We start from the raw sequence: 12340 nt of genomic DNA on the forward strand, positions 1-12340 counted from the left end.
GGTTCAAGCTCCTCCAACAAAGGCTAAACCTTTGTGGATTGTCCCAGTTTACAGGGTTTCTCACTCTGGGAACATAACTGAAGAAGTACGTCTTTATAGCACATGAATAAGCAAGACTGTTTGTTGCTTCCGGGGAGCACTCCATATAGACCCTGGTTGTCAGGGGAATGTTAAACAAACCAGCCCTCGGCTTTCAGAACAAGAGGTGAAGAAACCTCAGCCATATGCTTTGAGATGAAAATAGAGGAACCTCTATTCCTAGGGTCAGGTACACTAGTCTCCATTCCCGCTGCTATCACACAGGAATACTTGCTCTATACTCAGTCATATTGCCCTATACTCAGAAGAGTGTCTGTCTCTGATACCACCATGTGGAATATATGGGACTTCTGAATAGTGACCAGTGTAGGTACAGCGCCGGCCCCTGTTTTAGTTTTGCCCCATGTAGAACTAAGAGTCACCCTTGCTGACTCTAGGCTTCAGAGCTCAATAGCTCATGGCTTCCTCCACCTAGGGGTTGAGAGAGAGATTCAGTCCCTCCCTCCTAGGAAAAAAAGACTCTGGCTTAACTTGGCTTCTTCCTTTCATACCAGATTGTGCATGGCTCATGGGAGATCTGGTGAGGGGCCACAATTACTTATACCCCACGCTTGCCTGGCCTGTGAAAAGGACAATAACAATAGTATGACCTGTAAGCTAGGAGTGCTCAGACCCCTCTGCAGACCATATCACCTGGAAAGGGGTGGGAAAGAGGAAGAGGCAGAGCCACCCCCCTACATGCTGATTAGCCCGCAGGAGAAACACTGCTCCGGATGCACCTTCCCCATGCAATCCTTTATGTAATATTCACTAATTAGCTGAAACCAGAGAGCTCTTCCACCAGGACTGTTAACGTGCACAGTCTTTGAGATAGGGCATGACCTGTGTCCTGGTCCCAGTTAAATCATTCTGGCCTAGCCAAGACTGTCATACTATCATTTGGTCTTCACCCTGCTCCTGCCTTTGTAGTGGTGTTTACCCCTTCCAAAATTGCAGCACATCTGCCACTGCTTTTCTCTTTGAAATAGAGAAGTATTTTTTTTGTAAGGGCCGTTGTTTAGGTAGTGGTGCTTCTAGGAGGATCAGTATACTGGTGGGGAGGGCTTGTGGTGAGTTCTCTTACACTTTTTCAAAGTATTTTCAGTAGAACCATAATCCTCATGTCCCTTAATTTCCATTAAGATATTCCTGGAAAATGGACACTCTACTTTTAAGAGCCAGTCTGTTATTGAAGAGGTGTGTGTGTGTGTGTGTGTGTGTGTGTGTGTGTGTGTGTGTGTGTGTGTGTGTGTGAAAGAAAACAATTATCAATACAGCCAAGGGTTACAGGATAACCCCAAAGGGTGTTACCATTTTACTTGGAGATTTGGCCTTTGAAATCTTCCACTAGCTCTCGAAAAGTGACACCTGTCTTTGTGTGTATGTACATGTGTCTGTATTTCTGTGTATGCATGCATCTGCTGCTGTTTTCCTCCCAGAACATCACCATCAGGATGTCCCAGATGTTTCTCAGACTTGAAGAGAACTGCATGCTATGAAGTAAACTTTAAATCCATATGCAACTAGAGAGTCACAGGTTTAATATTAGCCTTTCAAATGGAGATAGGCATAAGATGCAAAATTTGGGTCCATATCTGTATCCAGTCTTCTCAGGTATTCTTCTTCAATCTGGCAGTTTAGTTTCAGCTCAAAACAATTAGAAGTGGAAAATAGTATATTATAGTTCCCCCCCAAACATCCCCTCCCCGAAAAAACAAAGAACAAAAGAGAAAAGAACCTGCCATAGTTACCAGTTAAGCATGATTATTTTTTCGGTATTTCTTTTGTATATTTATCTCCAGAATCCTAAGCATGCTCCATTCCCATCCTCTTGTAACCTTTCTTTGGTGTTGTTGAGCAACTGAACAGTTGCATAAGGTTTATCCAGGAAAAACAGGTTGTAGGAAATGGTATTTACCCTTTGATCTTTAGCTTCCTTATCCGCTGTGATGTACAGTAACTTGTTTTGTGTTTGCTCAATATAAAGGATACGTTGCCATATCTGTTTTATGTTTATGGAAAAACTACACCACTAGCGAAGGAGGTTTCAACACTTCTGCACAAAATAAAGTCACCTGTTTATTAGGCAAAACTTTCCATCCTGCTTGGGGACTGTGAGGAACTTCCTGAGACATGCCTTTCTTTGAATGTAAATATTTGTCACGTAGGGCCAGGTTCTGACATTCTTACTCAAGTTGAATAGTGCCTTCCTTGCTCATTGAGTGGCCCGGTTGAAGTCAAAGGGAATACTTGCAGAGTGAAGTGCTATTCGGGTTCAGTAAGGGAGTTAGAATCTGGATCATACATATTAGATAAACCCCAAATAGGACAATTCTTCCCATCATAGAGATCTCATACAAGTTCCTGCATAACCCAGAAGCTTCACTGTTCCCCCACTGTGTGAAAGACATTATTGCTTTGGGTGCACTGTGGAAGCCTGGTGTAGGACAGGCAAGACAGTCTGCTGGGGAAAATGCTGTTTTCTGTGATTTTTGTGTGTGTTTTCTGGGCCTGTATTTTCTTATCTCAATTCTACCTGTTCTTTTTATGTTTGCTGTTGCTGCTGTTGAGTGATGCCTGATCTCCATTCCCTGCCTGCCTGGCCTAAATTCCATCCTACACAACCTATGTTCTTCCTGTTAATTTGAAGCCAGCACAGTTTATTGCTGTTATCACTTGTTGATATTGATGAGTGGAGCTGTAGATAAAACAATGTGGGTCAATGGTTGGAGCACTGAATGTGTGTGTGTGAGCACCCCAGGGGTCCTCTATGAGGGAGGAAACTTGAAGTAGGGAAAGGAGGGCAGCAGCAAAAGCATAATACATTTTTCTTCCCTTTTCTATCACTTCTATCCACTTTCCTCATAGGGTGGTTGTTATATAGGGTTACCATATTTTGTGCCTCCAAATGGAGGACACTCCCCGGGGGGCCGGCCCCGCCCCCAGCCCCGCCCACGCCCCCCCGCCCCAACTCCGCCCCCTCCCAAAGTCTCCGCCCCCTCCCCTGCTTCCCGCGAACATTTAATTCGCGGGAAGCCTGAAGCAGGTAAGGGGGGGGGGGAGGAGGCGCGGCCCAGGCTGGTCCCCCCACGGCTCCAGCCTGGGTCGGCTCGGGCCCTGGGGTGCCGGCCCCGACCGACCACCCCCCGGCTCCCAGCCCCGCGGGCCCGGCGCACCCCCCGGCTCCCCGACCCCGGCTCCCGGCCCGGCGCACCCCCCGGCTCCCCGACCCCGGCTCCCGGACCCCGGCGCACTCCCCGGCTCCCAGCCCGGCTCCCCGACCCCGGCTCCCCGACCCCGGCGCACCCCCCGGCTCCCCGAACCCGGCTCCCGGACCCCGGCGCACTCCCCGGCTCCCCGACCCCGGCTCCCAGCCCGGCTCCCCGACCCCGGCTCCCCGACCCCGGCACACCCCCCGGCTCCCCGACCCCGGCTCCCAGCCCGGCTCCCCGACCCCGGCGCACCCCCCGGCTCCCCGACCCCGGCTCCCAGCCCGGCTCCCGGACCCCGGCGCACTCCCCGGCTCCCCGACCCCGGCGCACCCCCCGGCTCCCCGACCCCGGCTCCCAGCCCAGCTCCCCGACCCCGGCGCACGCCCCGGCTCCCCGACCCCGGCGCACCCCCCGGCTCCCCGACCCCGGCGCACTCCCCGGCTCCCCGACCCCGGCTCCCAGCCCGGCTCCCCGACCCCGGCGCACTCCCCGGCTCCCGGCCCCAGCTCCCCGACCCCGGCTCCCAGCCCGGCTCCCCGACCCCGGCGCACCCCCCGGCTCCCCGACCCCGGCGCACCCCCCGGCTCCCCGACCCCGGCGCACTCCCCGGCTCCCCGACCCCGGCGCACCCCCCGGCTCCCCGACCCGGCTCCGCGGGCCCGGACCGGCACCGCGCCCCCCGGCTCCCGGCCCCGCGCCCAGCCCGGCCCCCTGCACCATGCCCCCGGCCCCGGACAAAGAGGCCCCGGCCGAGCCTCCCGATTTTCCCGGACATGCCCGGCTTTTGGGGATTTCCCCCCGGACGGGGATTTGAGCCCCCAAAAGCCGGACATGTCCGGGAAAATCCGGACGTATGGTAACCCTATTGTTATATCCATCTGTACTTCTGCTCAAAAATTATTTTGAATTTTCACATAATTTGATAGATAACAAAACATCACTGCCCTAACATTTAATAGAAATGCAAAAATTCAGGGGTGCAAAATTGCCCAACATATTACAAAAGTGAACATTTCTGAGTGAAATTTTGTGGTAAATTTCTATCACTTTCATCCAAAGATGGTTATTGGCCTTAACACAATCTGTATTTAGAGATTCCTTTAGTTATTAAAAGTATATTCAAATTTTGACATGCTCTCCAACATTATGGGTGCAATTCTCTCTGAAGGATTATAGTAATGAGGCAGGGCTGTGAACGGAGGGAGAAGGAAGAGTGGGAGTTAGCTTGTCCACCAAAGCTGTCTTACTTGTAAAAGCAGAAAGCAAGGGTAGGTTTTGATTAATCTTGTCCTGCAATGTTGTTTTGTAATGTTACATTAAGCCATTTATTTTCATTCCTTATTTATTGGAACACTTGGGCTGCTTTATAATATAGCAGTTACAATTTTGTTTCTGATCTGGAATTGTAGCTATATGTAAAAACACCTTCTGTACAACAAAGAGCAAGCAGCAAATCTGCTCCCCCTACCAAAAAAAAAAAAAAAATTCTGCTTTTGATTGCTTCACTCTCTAGATCTGCTAATCTTTAATCTCTGAGAACTACAATCACTCTAGCTGCTTCCTTTTAAAACAACATTTACACTTGAATCCTTCTAAGGATGAAAAAGCCTTTTATGCAGTTGTGTGCTTTCATGAAGAATAATGACATGATAAACATTATACTGTTCATGCAATGCTGTCATCTCTCTGAAAAAGAGGCCAGGTTGTGTAATGTACTAATGATTTAGCCCAACAAGAAAATCAAAACACTGAGTGGAATCTGTGGCCGTTACCATTAATTGCACACCTGCAAAAACCCAAACAAATAAACAATTCCCTCCCCCCAACAACAACCCTCAGACTTGCATAAGAACCATTTTCAAATCTGAATAATAGTCCAGTTTTCTGCTGAAACCGTGGCTGCTCAGGTCTCTCAACAGACATAATTTCCTAATTGATTTAAGGTACAGAAATACTAGGAGGGGCTAAATTACTCTGTAGGAAACGATGACCCATTGGTTTCCAAGGTAAATTTGTCTTCTAGCCATAGGCATAACAGAAAAAAATGCTTTCTTCAGAGAGCTTGAGAAAACTGGAGGGGCAGAGATCAGTATTTGACGTCAGAAGTGAAGCAGTGAGCATGCAACACTTGACTGATCTGATTAAATTTAGAGGAGCGCTGAGCCTTAACCCAATATATGCTTGAGTTTAGGTAAAAAGAAGAACAGGAGTACTTGTGGCACCTTAGAGACTAACAAATTTATTAGAGCATAAGCTTTCGTGGACTACAGCCCACTTAGGTGACTTCCAAATCTAGCAGGAAATCCTCTGTTGAGAACTAGTGGTGATGAATTTTAGAAAACTTTGAAAGATTCTTTAGGTCACATTTTTGGAGGCTTTGTTGCAGCCTCTTATTTTTGTGCCCACTGTCCACTGAGGTGCAATTAATTGGACACAGATCATAGTATTTAAATATCTTTCTGCTTCATTTCCAGGTGCAATCATGTAGTTAGATGTCTTTCTAAATGCTGCCATTTGAGTCTGCCATTAACTGCCAGCAGAAATGATTTCAGATGCAAAATTGCTGGTGCAAAAATAGAGGCTGTTTTAGAAAATGTTGCCTTCTGAATCTGAAACTAGTACAGTTTCTATACAGCTAAGCCAAGATATGATGGCCTTGTAATAATTATCATCTTATAATGAAAGAGCAATTACTGATGTGATTCTAGCATCAATCATTGGAGCAATTAATGTACCTAGTTCAAGTGGAGAGTTTCACGAAAGGTTATACAAATATAGTGCCTAATTGTTAGTCAATGAAGTTAGTCATTGAGGTTTACTCAGTGAGTCTTGGATTGGAACCTACAGGTTCAATCCTCCTTCCATTGGCAAAACTCCCATTAATTTAAGAGGATCAGGATGAATAAACTGTAGTACTGGACAGGTTAAGTCAAAGCCATTGTTCTTACATTCTTACAAAGACTATAGCTTTGTCCTTAGCCGATATCTGTTGCTGCCTTTTTGCTCACTAGTTGCTTTGATAATAAACGGCACAGTGCAACAGTCCAGGGTACCAGACCTGAAGGAAAGCAGAGTTCTTGGAGGAAACCTAATGTTTGCAGAGAAACCCAACACCCTGATAACTATTACATTTAAATATTGCCAACCTCATTTTGGGGAATAAATAGACTTTTACAGATCAGGGAGTCAGTGTGCATGAAAATATGTAATGCTCAAGGCCCATAAAATCTAGGGAACTAGTTACTACTAAACACATCCAAACTCTTAGGCCTGGTCTACACTAGGCGTTTATGTCGAAGTTAGCGCCGTTACATCGAATTAACCCTGCACCCGTCCACACCACGAAGCTATTTAGTTCGACATAGAGGTCTCTTAAATTCGACTTCTGTACTCCTCCCCAATGAGGGGAGTAGCGCTAAATTCGACATGGCCATGTCGAATTAGGCTAGGTGTGGATGGAAATCGACGCTAATAGCTCTGGGAGCTATCCCACAGTGCACCACTCTGTTGACGCTCTGGACAGCAGTCCGAGCTCGGATGCTCTGACCAGCCACACAGGAAAAGCCCCGGGAAAATTTGAATTCCTTTTCCTGTCTGGCCAGTTTGAATCTCATTTCCTGTTTGGACATCGTGACGAGCTCAGCATCACTGGCAACGATGCAGAGCTCTCCAGCAGAGATGGCTGTGCAATCTCAGAATAGAAAGAGGACCCCAGCATGGACTGATCGGGAAGTCTTGGATCTGATCGCTGTGTGGGGCGATGAGGCCGTGCTTTCCGAGCTGCGCTCCAAAAGACGGAATGCAAAGATCTACGAGAAGATCTCTAAAGCCATGGCAGAGAGAAGATACAGCCGGGATGCAACGCAGTGCCGCGTGAAAATCAAGGAGCTGAGACAAGGCTACCAGAAGACCAAAGAGGCAAACGGACGCTCCGGATCCCAGCCCCAGACATCCCGTTTCTACGAGGCACTGCATTCCATCCTAGGTGCGGCCGCCACCACTACCCCACCAGTGACCGTGGACTCTGAGGATGGGATATTGTCCACGGCCGGTTCCTCGGACATGTTAGCGGACGGGGAAGATGAGGAAGGAGATGAGGAGGACGAGGCAGTCGACAGCGCTTACAACGCTGATTTCCCCGACAGCCAGGATCTCTTCATCACCCTTACAGAGATCCCCTACCAACCGTCCCCAGCCGTTAACCCGGACACAGAATCTGGGGAAGGATCAGCCAGTAAGTGTTTTAAACATCTAAACATTATTTTTAACAGAACAGGAATATTAAGAATAACAACAATGGGTTTCTCATGATTAGTTTGCCCTAGGCGCTTAACGTTTCAGTCCTGGGCAGTGCAACTATTGAAAAAAAATCTAACAATGTCCGGTTTAGCATGATTGTTCTGCCCAAGCCGCTCTACTGTTTAGTCCCTGCCAGTGCAGCTAGAGTAAAATGCGGTCTATATGTCCGGGGATAGAGCAGAAATCCTCCTGGGACATCTCGAGGAAGCTCTCCTGGAGATAATTGGAAAGCCTTTGCATTAGGTTCCTGGGGAGAGCGGCCTTATTGGGTCCTCCGTGGTATGAAACGTTTCCGCGCCAGGAGACAATCAAGTACTCCGGGATCATTGCCCTGCAGAGCATGGCGGCATACGGCCCTGGTCTTTGCAGGCTTTCCCGAAGCATTCTTTCTTTATCAGTGTCTGAGATCCTCATCAGGGTGATGTCGCCCATGGTGACCTGCTTTGAATTAGGTAGGGGAATGTTAGTATTGGGACTGCTTGCCCATTCCTTTACAGAACTGTAACCGCCGGTTTGCAGCCACGCGGTGGAGGCGGGAGAGGGGCAGCATACAGGGATCTTTCCCTGGGACAGCCGCGAGGGGGTGGGACAGGGGCAGAGTTCCTGCTTGCCGGATTGCTGGCAGCAGGGACTGGCATTGCTTTCAATGTGAAAGGAGGCCAGTGCTACTATTAAAGTTTTAAGCAGCCACAAGTCTACGGCTTACCATGTCTGCCCGCTACACAAATTCCGGTGTCCTGCCCCGCTTCTCAGATCTGCAGTGCAAGACCCCAGGCACTGAATGCGAAGGCCGAGAATTCGACCTTGTCCTGAGTGCGCATGTGATAGGTGCTGTGCATGGTCTTGTTCACAGAGAAAGACTATGTTCTTTGTTCACAACTACATTTATCTTTCTGAGGAATTCACTCCCTTTTTCCCATTCCCACAGCCACAGCTGCGACTGTCTCACAACCTAGCCTGGCATCACACTCCCAGAGGCTAGCGCAGATTAGGCGTAGGAAGAAGAGGACACGGGAGGACATGTTCTCGGAACTTATGGGCTGCTCCCGAGCCCAGGCAGCACAGCAGACCCAGTGGAGGGAGAACTTGTCCCAAATGCACCGATCACACATAGAACGGGAGGAGAGGTGGCGGCAGGAAGACCAGCAGGCGACTCAAACGCTGCTTGGACTAATGAGGGAGCAAACGGACACGCTCCGGCGCCTTGTGGATGTTCTGCAGGAACGGAGGCAGGAGGACAGAGCCCCGCTGCAGTCTATCTGTAACCGCTCTCCCCCGCCACCAAGTCCCATACCCCCCTCACCCAAAGTCCAAAGAAGGAGGGGCGGCAGAGTCCGTGCAAACTCTCACTCCACCCCTGCAGACTGCTCTAGTAGTAGAAGGCTCTCATTCCCCAAAATTTGACAAGTCCTTTCCTTCCCGCCTCACACAAGCCCCCGTCCAAGTTTCACCCCCCAGTTTCATGTGTAGTTGCTAATAAAAAATACGTTTCTGTTAATTACTGTTTCCATCATGTTCTTTTGGAGGAGAGTCTGTCTGAAGGAGGGGAAGGGGGTTGGTAATTGGACAGGACAGTCACCTTTAGCAGGGTACATAGGCGGGGGCAGGTCCAGCAGCAGGGCACATACACAGTGCAGTCACTAGTTACCCTGGTCAGTCTGGGAGGTGGTTTTCATGTTCTGTGGTTGGGGGTGGGTTGCTCTGTGACTTTGTGGCGGGGGAGGGCAGTTACAGATCTTATGCAGCGGTCCTTATCCTGGATCACAGAGCCACGCAGCAGGGGATCGGTAACCGTCCTCCCCCTGCCACAAAGTGACATAGCCCCCACATACACACAGTCCCGATCAGGAGGGGTGACAGGCTCTGTTGAAACAACCAGTCCACCACTGCGGAGCCTGTCATTCCTGGAGTTTAGAAGCGTCATTTGCATCACTACACTACACCTGCTCCCCACCACAGTCTGCGTCCCAGGTTTAAAACATTCCCGCGAAAACAGTAATAAAGAAAACGGTGTTCATTAACAAAGTAGAAGTGATTTTATTTTTAAACGTGTGTTGGAAGGGGGTGAAGGGGGTATGTAACTGGAGAGGATAGTCAACATTAACTGGGTAAAGAAACGGGGGCAGGTTCAGCTTCTCTGTACACAAACTTAAAAGTCACAGGTTACCCTGCTCAGTCAGGAACCTAGCTTTCAAAGCCTCCCGGATGCACAGCGCGTCCCGCTGGGCTCTTCTAATCACCCGGCTGTCTGGCTGGGCGTAATCAGAAGCCAGGCTATTTGCCTCAACCTCCCACCCCGCCATAAAGGTCTCCCCCTTGCTCTCACAGAGATTGTGGAGCACCCAGCAAGCTGCTATAACAATGGGGATATTGGTTTTGCTGAGATCACAGCGAGTCAGTAAGCTTCTCCATCTCCCCTTGAGACGGCCAAAAGCACACTCCACCACCATTCTGCACTTGCTCAGCCGGTAGTTGAAGAGTTCTTTTTCAGTGTCCAGGGCGCCAGTATAGGGCTTCATGAGCCAGGGCATTAGCGGGTAGGCTGGGTCCCCGAGGATGACTATAGGCATCTCCACATCCCCAACAGTTATTTTGTGGTCCGGGAAGTAAGTACTTTCCTGCAGCTGTCTAAACAGACCAGAGTTCCTGAAAACACGAGCGTCATGAACCTTGCCCGGCCATCCGACGTAGATGTTGGTAAAACGTCCCCTGTGGTCCACCAGTGCTTGCAGCACCATGGAAAAGTAGCCCTTTCGATTAATGTACTGGCTGGCCTGGTGGTCCGGTCCCAGGATAGGGATGTGAGTTTCATCTATGGCCCCACCGCAGTTTGGGAATCCCATCGCTGCGAAGCCATCTATGATCACCTCCACGTTTCCCAGGGTCACTACCTTTGACAGTAGTACATCAACGATTGCCTTGGCTACTTGCATCACAACAACCCCCACGGTAGATTTGCCCACGCCAAAGTGGTTTGCGACTGACCGGTAGCTGTCTGGCATTGCAAGCTTCCAGAGGGCTATGGCCACTCGCTTCTGGACAGTCAGGGCTGCTCGCATCCGGGTGTCATTGCGCTTCAGGGCAGGGGACAGCAACTCACAAAGTTCAAGGAAAGTCCTCTTCCGCATGCGAAAGTTTCGCAGCCACTGGGATTCATCCCAGACCTGCAGCACTATGCGGTCCCACCAGTCCGTGCTTGTTTCCCGGGCCCAGAATCGCCGTTCCACAACATCCACATGACCCATTGCCACTGTGATGTCCTCGGCGCTGCGTCCCGTGCTTTCTGACAGGTCTGTGCTTCTCTCAGACTTCAGGCCCTCACCGCGGTGCCATAGCCTCCTCGCCTGATTTATCTGCATCTGCCTCTGGGAAAGGTGGATGATAAGCTGCGAGGCGTTGACAACGGCCACAACTGCAGCGATGGTCGCAGCGGGCTCTATGCTCGCAGTGCTGTGGCGTCCGCGCTGTCACTGACTAGAAAAGTGCGCGAACTGATTTCCCGCCGGCGCTTTCAGGGAGGGAGGGCGGGAGTGATGGACGGATGACGACAGTTACCCAAAAGCACCCTCGACACATTTTTTTACCCAGAAGGCATTGGCGGCTTGACCCAGAATTCCAATGGGCAGCGGGGACTGCGGGAACTGCGGGATAGCTGCCCACAGTGCACCGCTTCCAATGTTGACGCTTTCCCCGTTAGTGTGGACTCACAAAGTCGAATTACTGTCCTTAGTGTGGACACACACGTTTGACTTTGCAATATCGATTCCAAAAATTCGATTTAAGTAAAATCGAACTACTCTCGTAGTGTAGACATACCCTTAGATTATTGGTCCTTATTATTTTGAGCAATTAAATCTACAGTTGGCTACAGTGATTGCTCCTCCATATGTGATCATTATTACAAGATCACCATAGCTTGATTTTCAGCTAGAAACTAATGTCATGGGACTGTTGGCTCCTAATTAAGAGCTGCTCCTCTAAGGTGGTCAGGGAGTGGGATGTGAATGGGCAGGGATTTAGATGAGCTCCTGCAATCCATAATGAACAAGAAGTGATGTCCGGAGTGTATGGGAGATTGGGAACAGGTATGTGAGTAGCAGGCGAGGCAGCCTGGGAGCTGTGGATGGAGAGAAGGCAAAACAGCAGGGAGGTAGAGCAATCCCTGAAGGCCTGAGGAAATAGCTGTGAGCTGAGGGCCTCAAGGAACAAGATTGTAGGAAGAAGAACAGGAGTACTTGTGGCACCTTAGAGACTAACAAATTTATTAGAGCATAAGCTTTCGTGGACTACAGCCCACTTCTTCGAAGAACAGGAGTACTTGTGGCACCTTAGAGACTAACAAATTTATTAGAGCATAAGCTTTCGTGGACTACAGCCCACTTCTTCGGTATGCATCCGAAGAAGTGGGCTGTAGTCCATGAAAGCTTATGCTCTAATAAATTTGTTAGTCTCTAAGGTGCCACAAGTACTCCTGTTCTTTTTGCGGATACAGACTAACACGGCTGCTACTCTGAAACCTGAAGATTGTAGGAGAAACTTCAGACTGGACTGACAAGTATATAGGCCCAAATCCATAAAGGGATTTAGGTGCTACTGTGATCCAGAATCCCCCCCATCTCCCCCTCAACTCAGCTACTGCATAACCCTATAGCCACTTATGTTTGTGCTGCAGAAGGTGCCTAAGCTTCTATTGTGGCAATAAGCACTGCTGCCTTAGGCAGTGTCCAGATGCCTATCTCGCTCCTAAACCC

General features: G+C 49.7%; 1 protein-coding gene across 1 annotated transcript; it reads left to right on the forward strand.

The window, feature by feature from the left end:
- The first annotated feature begins 7061 nt into the window (after window positions 1-7061).
- LOC135973575 (uncharacterized) lies at window positions 7062-9123 on the forward strand. The gene is made up of 2 exons (XM_065557424.1): window positions 7062-7524; window positions 8518-9123. The coding sequence occupies exons 1-2, from the start codon at window positions 7122-7124 to the stop codon at window positions 8991-8993; spliced, it is 879 nt and encodes a 292-aa protein (XP_065413496.1). The 5' UTR covers window positions 7062-7121; the 3' UTR covers window positions 8994-9123.
- The last annotated feature ends 3217 nt before the right edge of the window (window positions 9124-12340 follow it).

The sequence above is a fragment of the Chrysemys picta genome, chromosome 9, assembly GCF_011386835.1.
Source record: "Chrysemys picta bellii isolate R12L10 chromosome 9, ASM1138683v2, whole genome shotgun sequence".
NCBI classification, from domain to species: Eukaryota; Metazoa; Chordata; order Testudines; family Emydidae; genus Chrysemys; species Chrysemys picta.